At 41.2% G+C, this 17,646-nt stretch overlaps 1 protein-coding gene across 3 annotated transcripts in view; it reads right to left on the bottom strand.

Moving 5' to 3' along the window:
- The window catches only part of LOC131126429 (phosphatidylinositol-binding clathrin assembly protein), a 47,949-nt gene that overhangs the window by 17,163 nt on the left and 13,140 nt on the right, over window positions 1–17,646 (bottom strand). For all 3 annotated transcript variants that reach the window (XM_058068952.2, XM_058068954.2, XM_058068956.2), the window contains exons 3-8: window positions 7,299–7,374; window positions 7,135–7,237; window positions 4,845–4,938; window positions 4,664–4,775; window positions 4,338–4,444; window positions 3,215–3,256 (exon numbers count right to left, since the gene is read on the bottom strand). In XM_058068952.2, coding sequence (XP_057924935.1) covers window positions 3,215–3,256; window positions 4,338–4,444; window positions 4,664–4,775; window positions 4,845–4,938; window positions 7,135–7,237; window positions 7,299–7,374 — 534 coding nt within the window. The remainder of the gene's footprint in view (window positions 1–3,214; window positions 3,257–4,337; window positions 4,445–4,663; window positions 4,776–4,844; window positions 4,939–7,134; window positions 7,238–7,298; window positions 7,375–17,646) is intronic.

The following is a 17,646-nucleotide window of genomic DNA, read 5'->3' as shown; positions in this document are numbered from 1 at the left end:
GAAGAGGAGAGGTCATGCAGTTCCTTTCAGTTTTCATACACTGTTCTTCTTATCTGAAGTGAAGAGCCATCGTCCTTCCATGATTGAGTGCTTGTGCGGTTCTCATTTGGGCTTTTGCTCAAATCTAAAGTTTGCCAGGGCAGACTGTGTGAGGACTGCTGTTACACTAGCACCGTGCCAACACTGTGTAGCTGCAAATTTCATGTCCATGTTGACATTTATTCATCTGTTTGTTTGGCGCCTCATAAAAGGAAAAAAAATCAAAGCAGACGGCTACATTCTACACACAAATCCATACTTCAGATCCACTGTATGACTTATCGCGCGGCATGCTGAGGAGAGGAAATTCCTCTACAGTGAAAATATGACAACGTCACCATCCACAAGAATGCAAAGTGTGTTCTTAGCAGGGTTGTGAGCGGGTGCGCGCACACACACACACACACACACACACATCTGGAAGTATTTTGTCTTGTGAGCACTTCGCAGCAGGCAAGAGAAGGGGGCCTCGTAGGCCGAGTCAATATTTGCTGTGACACACGCACGCACACACACACACACACACACACACACACACACACACACACAGACAAAGGTGTGTGTTGCTATTAATCATTCATGATACAAGGTTTAGGGACAAAAGCCATCATCTTATTCTGCACTGATATTTTTTCCTGCTGCACAGCATGATTACAATGTAAATCTTGGATCAGTGGCGATTAAAGCAACTGTCCCGTGCGTGTGGAGCAGACGACTGTGTTCGCGACAGAAATGAGATAAACAACATGACGGGAGGGAAAGAATTCCAATGAGTCGGTGGGACCCGGAGCAAGGAGTCATGCAGATGAAGACGGCTGCCGTGGCGAGTCCTCATTTTCTATTCATGAGGTTTCATGGCCTTTTGCTTGTCGCGCCGGTCTGGCCCGCCAGAGAGCAAAAAGCAATCTGCACCGGCTCGACAGACATATTATAAGCACGACAAGAACAAGCTGTGCATGCTGTCTGTCTGTGTGTGTGTGTGTGTGGGAGCTAGATCACACACTTTGAGGAAAGATGGTCTTCATGCAGTGGTGTCAACACGGGTGGGAAGGAAAGGGGGGAAGCAACACAATATGCAACCCACCACCTACAATGTATGATCCTTTTGTTTTCTGCGACATAGGAGGAAAAAGAAAACACAATTTGTGACAGCCACGCAGTCAGTCCACACGCTGAGTTTGTCTATTCATAGTGCACTGCATTGTGACTTTTTTTTTTTTTTGCATGATGAGGCCCTTTCTTATTGCGGCTAGTACCACTTTCACCCATGCATCCCACAGCTGCTGATGGTGGTGCAGTGTTACAGTAGAGCTGAGCCTGCCACACCCGATCTATAAAGTGCCTTAAACAGCAAAAGTGAATCAATGGGGGAAAAAAAGACATGGGAGGTTCCCTGACTCCCAACAGCAAGATCATTGGAAATAGTAACAAAAAAAAATAAATTAATAAAAAAATAAACAAAGAGGGACGTGTATGGACTGCCTGATACCACTTTTTCAAGTTATAGACCAATATAAAGTAATGCTTATATAAAATATAATAACAATATAAAGATTGTATAGTATCTACCGATAACTATCATAGTTATAGAACTATAGGCATGCACTTTGCTTAATATAGCCATTTACTCAAGTTATGCACTACTGCTGGTGCTTTCAATTTGAACTAGAAAAAGCACATAGCTTTTTAACAGCATTTTTGATTGGTCACCAGACCCAGCAGCACCTTTTAAAAATTACTAATAAAAGTGAATGAAGTGAAACAAAAGCTTAACAAATTAGAGAGGAATTATAATTTCAGTGTACAATAAGATACCTCAAACCTGACATTACATAGTAAAAAGTAGCCATCTTGGCCATAACTTAATTATACAGTAGTATGAAAAATAGTTTGTCCCTTTCTGATTTATTTTTTTGCACGTTTGCCACACTACAATGTTTCAGACCATCAACACATTTAAATGTTAGTCAATGACAACACGACTGAATACATTTTTTTTGTACCAGCAACAACTGCAATCAAGCAATAACTTGCAATGAGTCTCTTACAGCGCTGTGGAGGAATTTTGGCCCACTCATCTTTGCATAATTGTTGTCATTCAGCCACATTGGAGGCTTTTCCAGCATGAAGCACCTTTTTAAAGTCATGCCACAGCATCTCAATAGGATTCAGGTCAGGACTTTTACTAGGCCACTCCAAAGTCTTCATTTGGTTTTTCTTCAGCCATTCAGAGGTGGACTTGCTGGTGTGTTTTGGATCAGTGTCCTGATGCAGAACCCATCCATTTATCACAGTAAGTCTTCCAGGTACTGAAGCAGCACTGAAACAGCCCCAGACCATCCCACTACCATCATGGTAGTGAAGAGAGGCCTGCAGTTCTTTGGACGTTATGGGGTCTTTTGTGAGTCGTTGCTGCGCTCTTGGGGTAATTTGGGTTGGCCGGCCACTTCTGGGAAGGTTCACCATTGTTCCATGTTTTCACCATTTGTGGATAATGGCTCTCACTGTAGTTTGCTGGAGTCCCAAAGCTTTACAAATGGTTTCATAAGTTGTGCCAGACTGATAGGTCTCAATTAATCTCAATTAAGTTATGTTTTAACAGGGGTGACAATCACTTTTTCTCACAGGCCGATGTAAGTTTGGATTTTCTTATTCCCTTAATAATAAAACGTTGCATTCAAAAACAGCATTTTGTGTTCAGTTGTGTCGTATGAAATACTAATATTTGAATTAGCTTGATGTGAAAGATTTAGGCATGACAACCATGCAAAAACATAAGAAATCAGGAAGGGGACAAAGATTTTCACACTACTGCAACTTCAAATACAAACAAGAGGCAGTTTATTTGAAAATCTTGCACGTGCTATATTAAATTGAGCATTGTTTGGGCTTTTAGATTTTTAGATCAGATTGGAGAGGTTTTATGTACATTTTTGCCAATATCCAATCCAGTAAGTTTTGCCAGTATCAGACTGATACTGATCTGATACTTGACCCAGATCTACCCATGAGAGTATTGGATCGGTGAGTGCTTGGTGAGTGAGGAAGGTGCAATCAGGGGTTAAATAAGGTGTGAATCCATGAATGGAAACATGAGTGTTGTGAGAGGAGGAGAGGGAGAGAAAGAGACAAGTGGAGAACCAGAGTAAGAGAAAGAGGTGAGATGCACACTGACCTGTGAGAGATCTGGGATGTCACCCTGATCTATTCCAACTTCCTGTCGTGGAAAACAAATAAGAAGGGAGGAAGGTGGGTGGGGAAAAAAATGGAGAAAAAAAAGGGAGGGCAGGGTCCATGTGAGAAAACAAACATGGGATTCGTTACTTCATGCGCAAACAAAAACAAGACGAAAACACTGTGACGTGACACTGAGCGCCGAATGTGCGTGACCAATGTGGTGGGAGAGGTGATGAATGGCAGCATTGATAAATCAAATGGTAACAACACATTGATAAAAAAAAAAAACAAAAACGCCAAATCCACCTCCGAGAGGACTAACAACTCGGACATGTAACGCTTGTGTGCACACGTGGACTCTTTGGACACAGATAAAGAACATTAGGTCAAGGACTATTAAACAATCACCATCAGGGCTTCTAGTTCTGCCTCCCACCCTCCAGTGCACCGTCCAAAGTGGCTGTTACATCTAGAAAAGTAAAAACTTGAGCTCTGATTTCATGTTGGATGAATTCATGGGAAAGCAATGACAAGAAAGATTAATGTGGTGCTTCATGGAATTCATTTTTATGGCACCAAACACTGAAATCTCACCCATTCTAATAATAATCTCCTTATTAATATTCCCAACCCTCATTGTGTTATTACCACACGAATGGATTTTCAAGGTGTTCACATCCCGAGAGGGAACAATGCTATTTGGTTAAAAAAAAAAAACATGATTCCAGATCTGCCTTGACACATTTGCAACTTGGAACAAATTACTTGTTTATGCTTAAATGTAGACAGATTTTCTTTAATAATAATAACAATAATAATAATTTAAAAAGACCCCCCCCCATTATTTGTAATTATCTCTTAAAAACTGATTTGTTCAGGGAGCTCCTTGAAATTAATTAGAAGGAAACAATGGGATTTAATTAGGTTTGTTGGAGCAGGGTTTGTGTGTTGCTGATGTTGTGGCAGCTGACTTGCTGTTTCAAGTCTGTTCGAAACAAAGGAGGAGAACAAGAGGGATGATCTGTGTGTGCACTGGGAGGAGGAGAGCCGCATGGGTATCCATCTTTGTCAGGAGGAGGAAAGTAAGCCGTGTGTGTGTTGGTGTCTGTGTGTGTGTATACCTCGGCAACTTTGAGGAACTCTGACAGCTTGGTCATCCTGTAAAGAAACTTCTTGTAGATGTCCAAAGCATCTTTGCACTGGTTCTTCTTCATGTCAAAGTATTTCTCTGCAGCAGACAGAGAAGGACAAGGAGGAGAAGAAGAAGAAGGAGGAGGAGGAGGAGGAAAATGCAGCCAGAAAAAGAAATGATAAGTGAATGCTTTTGGAAACCTACACTGCTGCCATGACAACCGCCGTATGAGTGCCTCTGCAGCGCCCCCCCCACCCCTCTACCTCACTTGTATGATAGATCACAAGAGCACTTAAGTGAAGGTGAGTGTGGTACCCAAGAGGTTGATGACCCCTTCGTTGTAAGCAGCAAACAGCCTGATGGAGTCTTTGAAGAGCAGCATGAAGGCGGAGTTGATCACGCCGTTAGTAAGCTCGTTAGGGTTGGCCTGTGGAGGCGGAGGATGCGTTGAACACAGATTTCCCAATATTAGCTTGCACGCACGCACATTCAGTACCTGGAAATCCAGCAGTGCGTCAAGCTGGTTCTGAATTATAGGCAGCGTCTTGATCAGCTTCTCTGTGTTCATGGTCCGCATCACGCCGTCAGTCCTGTGCAAAGAAGGCAAAGACAATACACAAAACACAATGAATGAACACATAATGACGAACCATTACCCACTGATGTGTGTTCGATACTGGTTTTCTGATTGTATTTTGATACAAATGAGAATGATGAATATGATCCGATTTTGGTTTCATAAAGAGCACTCAATAGCTCATATTGAAGTAGTAATTCACTTAAAGTGCTGAGGTCAATATTTAACCACAGAAAATGATTAACTGAGCTTGGCAACACGGCTTGAATAACTACACTGGAGCTTTGGTTTCTGAATGCCCGGTTTTCGCACATTGTCTCGGTTAGGCAACGTTTAGCATCACAAACTAGGCCATGTACTGTGTTATTCCACAGAATGGTAAATGGTCTTTCACTAGCATTCACCTACTGATGATGCATCAGTGGCAAATAGGGGTTCAGTATCTTGCCCAATAATACTTAAACCACTCTACCACCTGAGCCATGCCACCGAACAAAGCACCCTATGCATGATCACTGGCCCTGTTCACACCTCTATGACATCAGTATGCATCCCAACAGTGTCATGTATTGTCCGTAAAGCGGTGTTTGCCCTAAATGTATGTGATACAGCCATCGATGATAGCAGAAGATGACCAAACGCAAACATGAAGAATCCACCGGCTGCACAGTGGCTTACTTCACCCAGGAAGAACAATGTGTGAAGAATATGAAGATGTTATACTTGCTAAAGGCAAGAAGGAAAATCGCTGACTGAATGAGTAAGTGTTCCATGTCATTAACGACACATCAACACACTGTACAAGCTACTACAGTACTTTATTTTATTGGTGTAGATGTCAATTTTTGTTTGAGTTGCAACCCGGGTGTCAGGTGAATGTGGAAGCAAATAGAAACCAAATGTAAAAATTATATTCAAAGCATTGTGTCATATGAGAATGATGCTGGTCGTGTTCAAACTTAAATGTATATTGAAGTTGCTAATAAAGAAAAAAAGACCTCGCAGCACTGAAATTCAGAGAAGCTGATAAAGACCCGTCGTGACAGCAATAAGGAGCGACATAACGGATCTGGGATTCATTTCACTTTGATTAAAAGGAACACCAGGCCAGATAATGGATATGTGTAATTAAATAAAATACTGTCTATCGTCTGTCCTTTTTATGGGCACTGTAAGCACACAGCTCCACTGTGTGACTTTGTTAACATACACAACCCTAGAAGCCATTCCCTCCACAGCTGATCTATAATTTTCCCCTTGAAAATCATGGAGAAAATCAAGAGTTTTGCAGCCCAATCCTTACGTTTAAAGCCTGTACTATCTACGCTGAATCCGTGCAATCAATGAATGACGTCACTTTCAGAGACAACTATAATATCTTATTGGTCAGTGGTCTGTACTGTTTGTGACTCTTATCTTGTATCTCTAAACAGTGTGTGCATTACCATGGTGATGTATCCTGCTAAAAAGTGAACCAGCTTTATAGTATAGCATATCCAGACAAACTCATCCAGGATAAGTAAAAATCCTGATTTGCAATACAGGCCGCGGCTAAGTGAAGTAACAATACCCTCTTTTCACCTGCTCCTTCGGTGCTCCTCACAGCTGCTCACCTCTATATCTTCAACAAAGATAAAAGTGATGCTAGATGCATTTCATTCATCACTTATATGTATTTTAAATTGTTTCTTGATGTAAAACTGTAATTATTCTCTATAGAATGTATGCAGCCATCCATTTTTTATACCGCTTATCCTCACTAGGGTCGCGAGGATGCTGGAGCCTATCCCAGCTGTCTTTGGGAGAGAGGCGGGGCACTCACATTCATACCTACGTGTATGTACATATAACTACATGTATGTTTTTGGAATATGGAAGGAAACCGGAGTATCCAAAGAAAAGTGACCGTCTCTCCTGACTGTGTGGCTTACATGCTAACCACTTCCTTACCGTGCAGCCTATAGAATGTATTTTTTCTTCATATGTTTGAGTGTCTGGAACAGATTAATTGCATTTACATTATATACTATAATTAAAAAAATGTTTGTTTTATAGTTAAAATAATTGGGGAACATTTTTTTAGGTTTCCGTACATTTGTGTTTTGGTTGGACCGTTGAGAGGTGATTAATGAGGAACGGCAACGTTCCATTATACTGTGGAAATGAGGAGAGCACCAGAGCCAAATTAACAAGTTTGCACGTCGCCTACCCCCTCTTCATCTTGGTGAAATCCACAGCCACCAGCCTGTAGGACATTGCCTTTTCGTTCAGGTATCGGCTGTACCTCCTAATGAAGGTTGACATGTCGTAACCTGGGAGAGAAGGATGAAAGATTAAGGAGTGTGCCGCTTGTCCAATTCTATGTGTTTTTACCTTGCAGGGCTCCTTTATCCAGAAAGTTGGTTAGGTTAAAGAGGGTGTTTCTGGAGGCCAAGTACTGGATGAAACGCTGAGTGGGGGAAAAAAAAACAATTATTGAGAATACATAATAAAATAATATCATTGTTTACAAGTTGGGCCATCCGGTCTCAAGTCATCCAATAGAGACTTGTAAAACCTACACACTTTCTATTCAGTGCTCTTCCTACGTGGCGTGTGCGGGAGCCGCAGGCCTTGTATTCAAGAACACTCAAGTCCTTGGGCTAGTGTACAGAACATGAAAGGGAATATCACAAACACCTGAAAAGCACATGTGTCACACCATGATTACTTACCCTTGAGCCACGGAAAAAAAAAAAAAAACAGGAAAACGTGAACTCATGCTGTTGTCTCAAACTGCATGTGATTTGTGTCTTTAATGGCGTACTCGTCTTTGACTGAGAACCAAATTAGAGACGAGGCTTATTATTTGCCATAATGTGTATCTGTTTTAACAAATCACCAATGGATCCCCTAAAGCACATCCAGCAATTTATGTTCTATTACTTTAACTTAACAAGCCACATTACAAACAAACTTTGCCATTAAAGGGTTCATTCGCTACTGTTGTTGGCATGACGGCCAACTTCCTCCTTGTTCTCCTCCTCCCCGAGCGAACCTCACCTTACATTTGTCATTCAGTCATCAAATAGCTTGTGTGAGGAGCGATCGCATTATTCCCATGCATGAATGTACTGAGTGGGCCCTGCTTTGACTTGGGAGATTATTTACCATCAGTCGTTCTGTTGATCAGTCGTTCTATCAACAAAGTCCCCTATCATCTGCCTTTCCAGGACCTCCCAGGAAGACCAGCAAAAGACCACTGAAATTGTCCCAGTTTTCTCACTTCGAAGCACAAAAATCGGGATTCACATTTTTTTCGCCCCAGAATCATGCAGCCCTAACCTAAACGACTTCAAACATGCACCAGCGGATATGAAACACTTGGTTTCAACTTTAAAATAATCCACCTGAACTTTTCAACTCCTCCTCCACTCTTATCACGTCTACATTCCCTGAATAAGCGTGCACAATGCAGCAAAGCCTTGGCAATCCTCAGTGGGCCTGCCAGCGCCACGCTGAGCATCTCCTTCTAGCCCACTTAAAATATTCGGGAGACTTGCCACTATGCCAATTCCTCATTTGGCGCCAAACCAGGACTGCGTGGAGCACCAACAAGTGTGTGCATCTGAGTTTGTGAGCACAAACTGCCTCGTGGGCATATGTGTTGGATTCAAGTTGCACTGAGGACTTGGAACTGTTTACAAAAGGGAATTAATTTGAGTTTCTGAGTCCTGTCTTTTGGATGACTGGAAAACCAAGGCTTTGCGGGTAAATACAGCCCCCATCTGAGGATAGTACCGGTAATTGTTTTCAAAATGGTTAATCATTAATCTTACTTCAGCATACTACAACTATTTAAGCTGCAAAAGGCCTGAATGGTTGAAAGTTTTATTAACGGCCCACTAAATCCATTTCAAGGCAACTTTGCAGTACCAAAATCTACTTTCAGATTAGATGCTAGGGCCACAAATATACTCAAAATTGTAAGACCGGTTAAAAGAATTTACATTTTACACTGTTGGATCTTGAGGTTCTGAGAAGAATTCAAAAAGCAAAAATTAGAAAGCTATTTATTGCTAGCGCTAAAGTGAAATAGGCTGTTTATTAACTGATCAAACGGTTACGATTGTAGCTAAAATAAACCCAATAATACAAATAAAATGTTCACAATAGGACCCATGTCCACTCATGTCCCTTGTCATGCATCCCCAAATGTTCTCAACTGGATTTAGGTCAGGTGAACACGCATAATTCAGCATATCCGTGTTTCACATGTAGCCTACCAGTTTATACATTTTTAAAGCGTTTCTAAAGTAGTTTCATAGTACAGTGTGAGCTTGTGTGGATAGCTTGTTGCTGGACAATGACTAATATAACAGATTGATGAGAAAATAGATAGTAATACATATAAATATAATAATAAAATATAGTTGTAACAGCACTGTACAGAAATGAATCATACGTGTTGTATGATAATATTTATACATATACATAAATGACATGACATAACACATCTGTTCCCAATCAACCAACAAATACCATGAACTAGCACAGCAGATATGTAATAGGCAAATCATTTTTGCTTTTGTTGACTAAAAGAAGCTGTTACATTTTTCCCCACATGCTTTGAATCCTGTGGTTTAAACAATGTGGCTAATCTATGGCTAAAGGAACTACAGTTCCAATAATGCTAAGAGTGCAGAATCAGGAAGGACTAGCGAAGTGGATGCAACAATCATATTTTGGGAGTCTTATGATTGTGATTTGCTCTGAAATATCTTATGTGTAGAATGACTCCAGCTTCTGCTTGGACTGTTCTGTCTTAAGACTGTCATATCTTACTCATTGGTGTTGAGGAGTGACACTGGGAACACAGAGTGTGTACTTTATTGCAAGGTTTATAGTGTGTCATTCTGAGTAAATATCCTATGTACATATCCTGTGTAAATATCCGAGGATAACTACAGCTTTATTACTGTATTTTATCTCCATGTGTTCTGTCTACTGTGAGTGACTTGGGAGTTAAATTGGGTTCAAGTAGATTCGATCAGTGGTTCCCAAAGTGAGGTACGCATACCCCCAGGGTACGTCAATTGCTATAGGGGGTATGTGAATAAAAATTAAATACAATTAGCGTCTAACACTCAAACTTTTAAGTGCGCCTGAATGCCTCAAAGTGCGAGGAGACCACAGCAGGAAGTAGACAGCACGGCAAGTTGTTCTTTGCTCTGTGTGCATCATATCAACAACTAAGTAAGTCAAAATGATTACTTTGTGCATTAAAAGTGTTTCATCCTGAAAATTGTTGGTTGTATGTAGTTTTATGTTTCGGATACTATTAAGAAGGTGGTAGTGGTTCTTTTAAAGTTGGGACTTCATAGAAAGATTCCAGTCAGAAAATGGACACTCCATACTCAACAAGCAGGAATAATACCTAGCAAACAGCTGTGAGGGCTGCACTGGTAAATCACAGCAAACACACAAGTATGTGATATTAACAAATCCATTGTTGTTGCTCATACAACAATAAGACACAATGTTGCACAATGTTCTACTTGCAACAGACATCAATGTTAAACAAACCTTTGGACAGATACTGCTTTATCATGGTTGTTAAACGTTACCCTTCTATTGGCTATGAAGTGAATATGCAGAACTAAACCATAGCCATCCTGAGTGAACAAAAAAGTGAAACCTATTCAAATTAAATGGATTCAAAGCGAAGGATGCCAACATCACAGTGGAATAAAAGATATTTAGGATGATACCTTATTTATTTATCAGTGCTCATGTCAAACTATCCTAATGTCACCATGCAAAATTCACATTTTCACCCGGAATTACGATAACATGAACCGATGAATTATCTTCAATATTTCAAGTTAATGGGCTACACGGCGGCCGAGTGGTGAGTGGTTAGCGCGCGTGGGTTTTCTCCGGGTACTACGGTTTCCTCCCACATTCCAAAAACATGCTAGGTTAATGGGGACGCCAAATTGTCCACAGTCATGAATGCGAGTGTGAATGATAATATAGACAAACAGTCTATATGAGTCCTGTGATTGGCTGGCGACCAGTACAGGGTGTATCCCGCCTCTCGCCCGAAGACAGCTGGGATAGCTCCAGCACCCCCGCAACCCTTGTGAGGAAAAGCGGTAGAAAATGAATGAATTTCAAGTTAATTAACATAAGAAAGGTTTATGTTTTTTTAAGTGTGCAGGAGTACATGGCTTCAGGTCAAATGTCTGAAGGGATACGTGACTGTTAAAAGTTTGGGAACCACTGACTTACATCAAAACTCCACTTATACCATAGTATAAGAATGGACATGTGTAACCTGAGGACCACCTGCATTATCATGTATTTATAAAGTATGTAGGGAAAAGTGTGTATATAATGCAACCAAAAATATGCGGGCATCCACTGCATCGCCTACCCCATTAGAGACATCTCTAGAAGCTAGGCTTAGACAAAAGAAATAATAATTTTAGGATTTAGAAGTGGAAATAAAAAAATCAGTACAATTCTGACTAGTCTTTGACAAGACACATCAGAGATGGGCGGGGGGAGTTGGCGTCTATAAAGACAAATACACGTAAAACTTTTTCTTTGCGTCTACTGCCTGATCAAAAGTCCATCTGACGAGAGCCTGCATTCCACCCCCTGCCGAACACAGATACAGTCGAGAAAGAAGCCGAAACATCCGAGCAGAGTCAAAAACCCCGCTGGGCTCACAGATGATACACTGCACTCTTCTAAGACAAATATACGGTTCAGGAAAGAGAGACTTTTAGAAAAGGTGTGAGAGGGAATGAAGAGATAGGAGTACACAGCAACAGACTTCATGTTAGTGTATACTGGAGAGCAAACTCATGTATTATTGATACATTTGGATCCAGACCCTCCTCGACAGTGAAAACCAAGGACACTAGAATTGAATAGGACTGTCAACTTGGTATAGTATATCCTGTGTGGGTTTAGCCACTATGGTCGTGAGCAGAATCCAGAAACATTGCATTGTAAACATGTCCATGACATAATGCTCTGCCATTCACTTATTAAGTTCACGAAAAACAAAGACAAGTATGTGTCATAATGTTGTAGCTTTATAACACACACTATAGCTATAGCTTTTGTTTCTCTGGGTGATTAGCTGAATTCATAACAAGTCAGTGACGATGATGACTAAGGCTAGGGTTGATCACGTATACATACACACACATATACATACACACATATATATATATATATATATATATATATACACACACACGCACAATATCTAACACAGTGGCACATCCGGTTGCCAACCTTGGCGTGGCCGGCTCCTCCTTCACTGCAGCAGCTGCTCATCACCGTTGTTGGCATGCTAAAACTGGCTTCCTATGGCAACTATGTCTATCGTGACCGGGAGAACCAGAGTGTACAACCCGCCACGGCCAGGCAAGGCACATTAAAGTCAGATGTCCACAGAGTACATCTCCAGCTGCGGGAGGAGCCACTACCGTGACAGGCCAATGTACACAAAGTACTTTTAAACTTATGGCACATGCACTCCTCCCTTGGCTTGCCCGTGCCACCTGGCTGCATGCAAGGCTTTCCTGCCTGAAAGCAAAACATAATTTGCATCTCAATTTTCATCTTACGGCTTTGCGTGAAGTCTGCGGGTTTGAAAATACATGTACACCATGTCACTTACGGTTTTCCCCATCGGGATGCAACTGTGCCTTCAAATGCAAACCAAAACATGAACTTACGATCTTGGTCAAATATAAGAAATATTGAAGACATTCATATTGATAATGCTGTGCAAAATGTAGCATGAATTGTTTCATGAACTTATTTGATATCACCAACAACATGTCTTATATTTATTTGTACTATTGTGTACTATACACGGTTCCATTAATTTGCAGTTGAGTTGACAGGCCAACGTAATTCTAGTGTCCTCGGTGAAAACTATACAAAGAACCAAGTGGGGGAGCAAAGGTGAACACATTGCTCAACTGCATGCTATGGAGCTAACTAGTTAGCCTCTAATTTATTTACCGTGTTCTAAACTTGACAAAAGGTTCAAAAAGAGTGGGGAAAAGGACAATGAAGCCAAAACCTTACCACTTCCACACGCAATGGGAGGCTAGCTTATTTTCACTACATTGGACATGCCATGGCTAACTCCATGCAGTGTGGAGGTAATGTAATGTAATGTCAATATAACCTTGACACCCGCCTACCAAAATATTGCATAAACTTGTCTTTCAATATTTTTTGACTAATAATAGCACATAGGCAACCACAACACAGTGTCCATTCATTCATTTATGAATTTTTGAAAAACTGTGTTAGAATGAGGGAGAAATGTTTGAACTGCAATGTTGTGAGGGACGACTGAATTCCATTTGTTTGGGTTGAAATATTCTACAAAAATTGTTCCAAAAGAGAGTAGCAGCTGTTGGCCATTTTTTTGTTGTAAAAGTAGCTCTCAGAAGAAAAAAGGTTCAACGTCTGATCTCCAAACATGAACATCATCACACGTCTGCTAAAGCACTGACTCACACTAGAAGAATGAGTCGTGACCAAGGTGGATTGAATGAACGCCGCTCTTACGTTGTGGAGTGATGCCTCACAGCAAAATGTGTGTGTGTGTTTGCCTGCAAGGCGACTAGGCTCATCTAATAGTGAGTGGGCACCTGTTCCCATGAGACACCAGTAGTTCAGTGCGTCTGGCAACACATGTGCAACAATGCAACTGCAATCTCAACAAAGACAAGTCGTGTGTTCAAAATAAATTTGTACTGCAGCCAAGCAGTTCATCGTAATCCTTTAGTTTGAATTATATTGAGGGGTTGCAGAGCTAATTACTAAATATGAAAACTTGGCAGTAAACAAATGAAACGGAAAAAAAAATGTTCCAGACAAAATTTAACAGTAAAAAGGTTGTTGTAATAGATGACCACATGCATACCGGGAAGAGAAACACCATCATTTCATGGAACATTACACTCTCTGAGAGTCCTGCCACAAACACTACACAGCGGGATGATGCATTGGAAAATGTATTAAGTGACCACTGCCTCACTATAAACATGATTTAAAATTGCAACTGTTCATTTTGGCAACGTGATCTGGTTGGATGTGGCCTTTATTGCCTCTTATTATCTTTTTATTTGGAGGACAGAGGTGTGTGTGTGTGTGTGTGATGAGTGCATGTCTTCACTGTGACTCAGTGCTCTGCCTTTCAGATGGTATCTTTTGGCGAGATAAGCATGAGTTGATCTGGAACACGCCGGCTGCTTTGACCTCGCTGCTAATCGATATGCTCAGCCCAGCAGAGTGACCTTAAACATACATTACACAAATACTATCCTCCCAGTGCAGAGATTTTCAATTATAAATTTAGTTTGGCCTTTCAAAACCAGAATGGGCTGGCCCAGACATTTACAGCAGTCAGTAATCGGGAGGTAATAACAAATAGTACATGAAAACAATGTAATGTGATGAAACTGAATGTTGATTCATTGTTTCACCTTTTACATTTCACCACATCTGACATGTCTGGTAGTAGCATGAAGGATACCTTTGGAAATAACCGGATAAACATTTCAGCCTGATCTGACCCAGGCACATCTGGTCTTGAATCAAAAAGTGCATTCACCTGAATAAAATAAGGATATGTCCTAAAGGACTCTTGCTCATCTTCTCATTCAATCAATGCACCTCATCGTGGCTTTTGGTTGTGTCTGGCTTCTGCATTCTGATTCAAGCTGCAGTAAAATGCCACAAGTCAGACTAAAGTTTTTGGTGTCCTTGAAGACAAACTTCCTCAAAAGAGCTTCATTTTAAGATGATGTTCTACAGTACCTCCTGTGGTGGAAAAAACATTTGTACTGTGACGTTCTTTGAAATATCAGCACACACAAAAAAAAGTGAGGACTATTAATGATAAACGGCAATTCAGTGTGGAAAATATCTCAGTCTAAAAGGTCACGGCTGCAGAGGCTTGATTTGTTTTCCTCACAGAGTTGACAAAAACACTGACTCATGGTTACAAAACCAAAATTAGGGGCATAGTGCATCCGAAACTAGAACTTAATTCACTTTTAATACACAAGCAAATAACATGTTTTAATATTGCTTTCCTGACAAGCCACTGAGGATGGTTCAATTATCCACATCCAGCGTTCCTTCCATCTTGTTGGAGCAAAACATTCCAGCTCCATACGTATATGACTGTAGGCTTGGTATTAATGAGATGTTACTGTCTGTCTGGTTTCCTCCTTGAACACGGATGGGAATTGCGGCCAACTAATGCAATCTTTAGTTTTATTAGAAGAAAGGAATTCCCTTCCTAGTGGGTTTTGTCTGATCTAAGCGTCATTGTGCCTTTTAGCAAACTCCCAGTGGGCCGTCACGTGCCTTTGGGTGGGGAACGGCTTCTAGTTACCCTCCGCATTAGATATGATTGGTGGAGTGCGAGACATATGGGTTGCTTATGCTGATGTTTCATTCCCAACAAGTACAGAAATTCATTCTAACCGACCCTTCATCCCCACTGCCTTAGTTCCAATCCATTTGAGAATCATCTTGGGAATGTTGTCGAATGCTGCCATAATACACACAGGTACTGGTTATTTCAAGGCCAGCCTCAACCATCGAGGGATAGGGATTGTGGGTAGAGAGCAAGGAGAGCAGGAGATGGAGCAAAGGGGGTGGAAAGTAGCTCTCATATTCATTGTGTGAGGCTTACTACTGGTCTATCACACACAAAAACGCTGGCTTATCAGGGCTTCTCATTAAACACTACACAAGCCGCTTTGATGGTAGCTTTTGATGGTCATTTAGCATACTCTTAGTTTTCATGATTGCCAATCTGGAGCTGGTCGGCATGTGGATCAAAGATGGGATGTAGAGTTCAGTGACCCCAATTCCGTGGGTCTGTGGTTTCTATCTTTACAGGCAAATTTCTTTCAGCTGTGACAAAAATGGATGTGTTGGCATTGGGGAAGCAGGGACACCTGGCTGCTCAGCTGCAGTCAGCACTACTGTCCCGACAGGCCTGATGAATGCAGGTTGATCAGTACACACACTACTACAGTAGAGGGTCCCCACGCCACAAAAAGCGGTGGTATAATGTGCTGTAAGGCTTCTTATGTTTTTTTGCAGTGGCTGCATATTACGCTGACATGGTCCAGATGAACTAAGTAGCAGCATCGTGTTGAATTCAGAGTGTCTACAGAGCAGCAGTCCTCAAAGCATGACCTCAGCACACACCTCATTTGTGTTGGCGAAACAGGAATAGCCCGATGGTTTAAACACCCTAGGTGACGAATCAACACTCAAAATAAGCTACATTTGACGGTGACAAGTCAGATAACCGAGCCCAGACATCTTGGGAAAACATCTAAAGAAATCCCTGCAGCGCAGCAGTGACCCACTTACGGTTTAGTTTTGCAAAAATGTTGTGTGAATTTGCACAGCTTGGGCAAACATTTAACACGGCCATGTGATGAACTGGTGTCTCTGAATGGTATTTATAGTCTTGGCTTCAGTGGGGGCTTAATTATTGAGTGTAGAATTTGGTTAGACCATCAAAAATCAGAGGAACTGCTGTTGAGAGGTACCAGTTTGCCTGTCGTTCTAAAAACAGAAGAAAATCTCACAGTAAAGACTTCCTCTTTTCAGCGAAAATTTGACAAAACACAGAAGCGACAAAAGGGAAGCAATTGCTTCACGTCAACAAACTTTGCTGCTTGAACAGAAATTGAAATGTGTGCCTCTATTCTTGTGTGTGGGAAAACAAATGAGTGTTCACATTTACAGTCATGGCCAAACATTTTGGGAGTGACTTAGAGAAACTGTATGCAGCAAGTTCCTCCAGCTGCCAACATGGTGCCAACATTTCAACATCCTGCCATTTCGAGGTGCCAACATCACACACGGATAGCACTCATCTAATCAGCTAATGATAGCAATGTGGCAAAGTTTAGTTCCTCACGCTAGCTATCATTGGATGTATTGTCTATCATGACAAAATGACTGTAAATTGTTGGTCACCTTGGTGTGTGTACATGCCAAAGACCTGTATAAAGGCCTATCACGGTGATGTAAATATCGAACAATTTAAAAAAAACCTGGTCTGTAATTAGGGGCCCTCAATGAATTGACATCTCCCCATGTGACGTGACGTCAGTCATGTTATGTGATTGTATGTGTAGCTTAGTACAAGTGTGTACAGGATGTAGTATGCCAGGGTATGTATTATACATTCATATTTGTGTACCGCAGTCCCTGTGTAAACACACCTGTGTTCCAAGTGAAAAAGTTAAGTGTACAGCCCGATAAGAGCAAAATCAAATGTAAAGTATGAATCCCTGGACAAACACAATCAGCGAAATTATAAACTGGCTATAGATGGGTAGATTTGTCAGTACCAATGGTCGCTTATCATAAATGCTGTGTGTGACCCCGAGTGATTCTTCCTGAGGTGTGAAATTAAATTACAAGACTTTCCCCTTGCATAACCAGTGCTTAGCAGTCACTGCAAATTGCATATTTACAATTCAAAGGCAAAACTTGGAAATAATTCAAACCAAGGGCAAGCTTCTTTACTCTATGAAGCATGGTGCAGTTTGATGTCTACTACTCTAAATATCAATACGGGAAAAAAAAAAACATAGTCCAGTCTCATCGGCTGATGCCGATGATATTTGATGACATCCCTAATCATTATGATTGTGTA

The sequence above is a fragment of the Doryrhamphus excisus genome, linkage group LG2 (genome assembly GCF_037039965.1).
Source record: "Doryrhamphus excisus strain RoL-2023G ecotype Guam linkage group LG2, RoL_Dexc_Guam_v1.1, whole genome shotgun sequence".
Classification (NCBI taxonomy): domain Eukaryota; kingdom Metazoa; phylum Chordata; class Actinopteri; order Syngnathiformes; family Syngnathidae; genus Doryrhamphus; species Doryrhamphus excisus.
The sequence above is the reverse complement of the archived record's forward strand: the minus strand, read 5'-3'. Positions and strand labels throughout refer to the sequence as shown.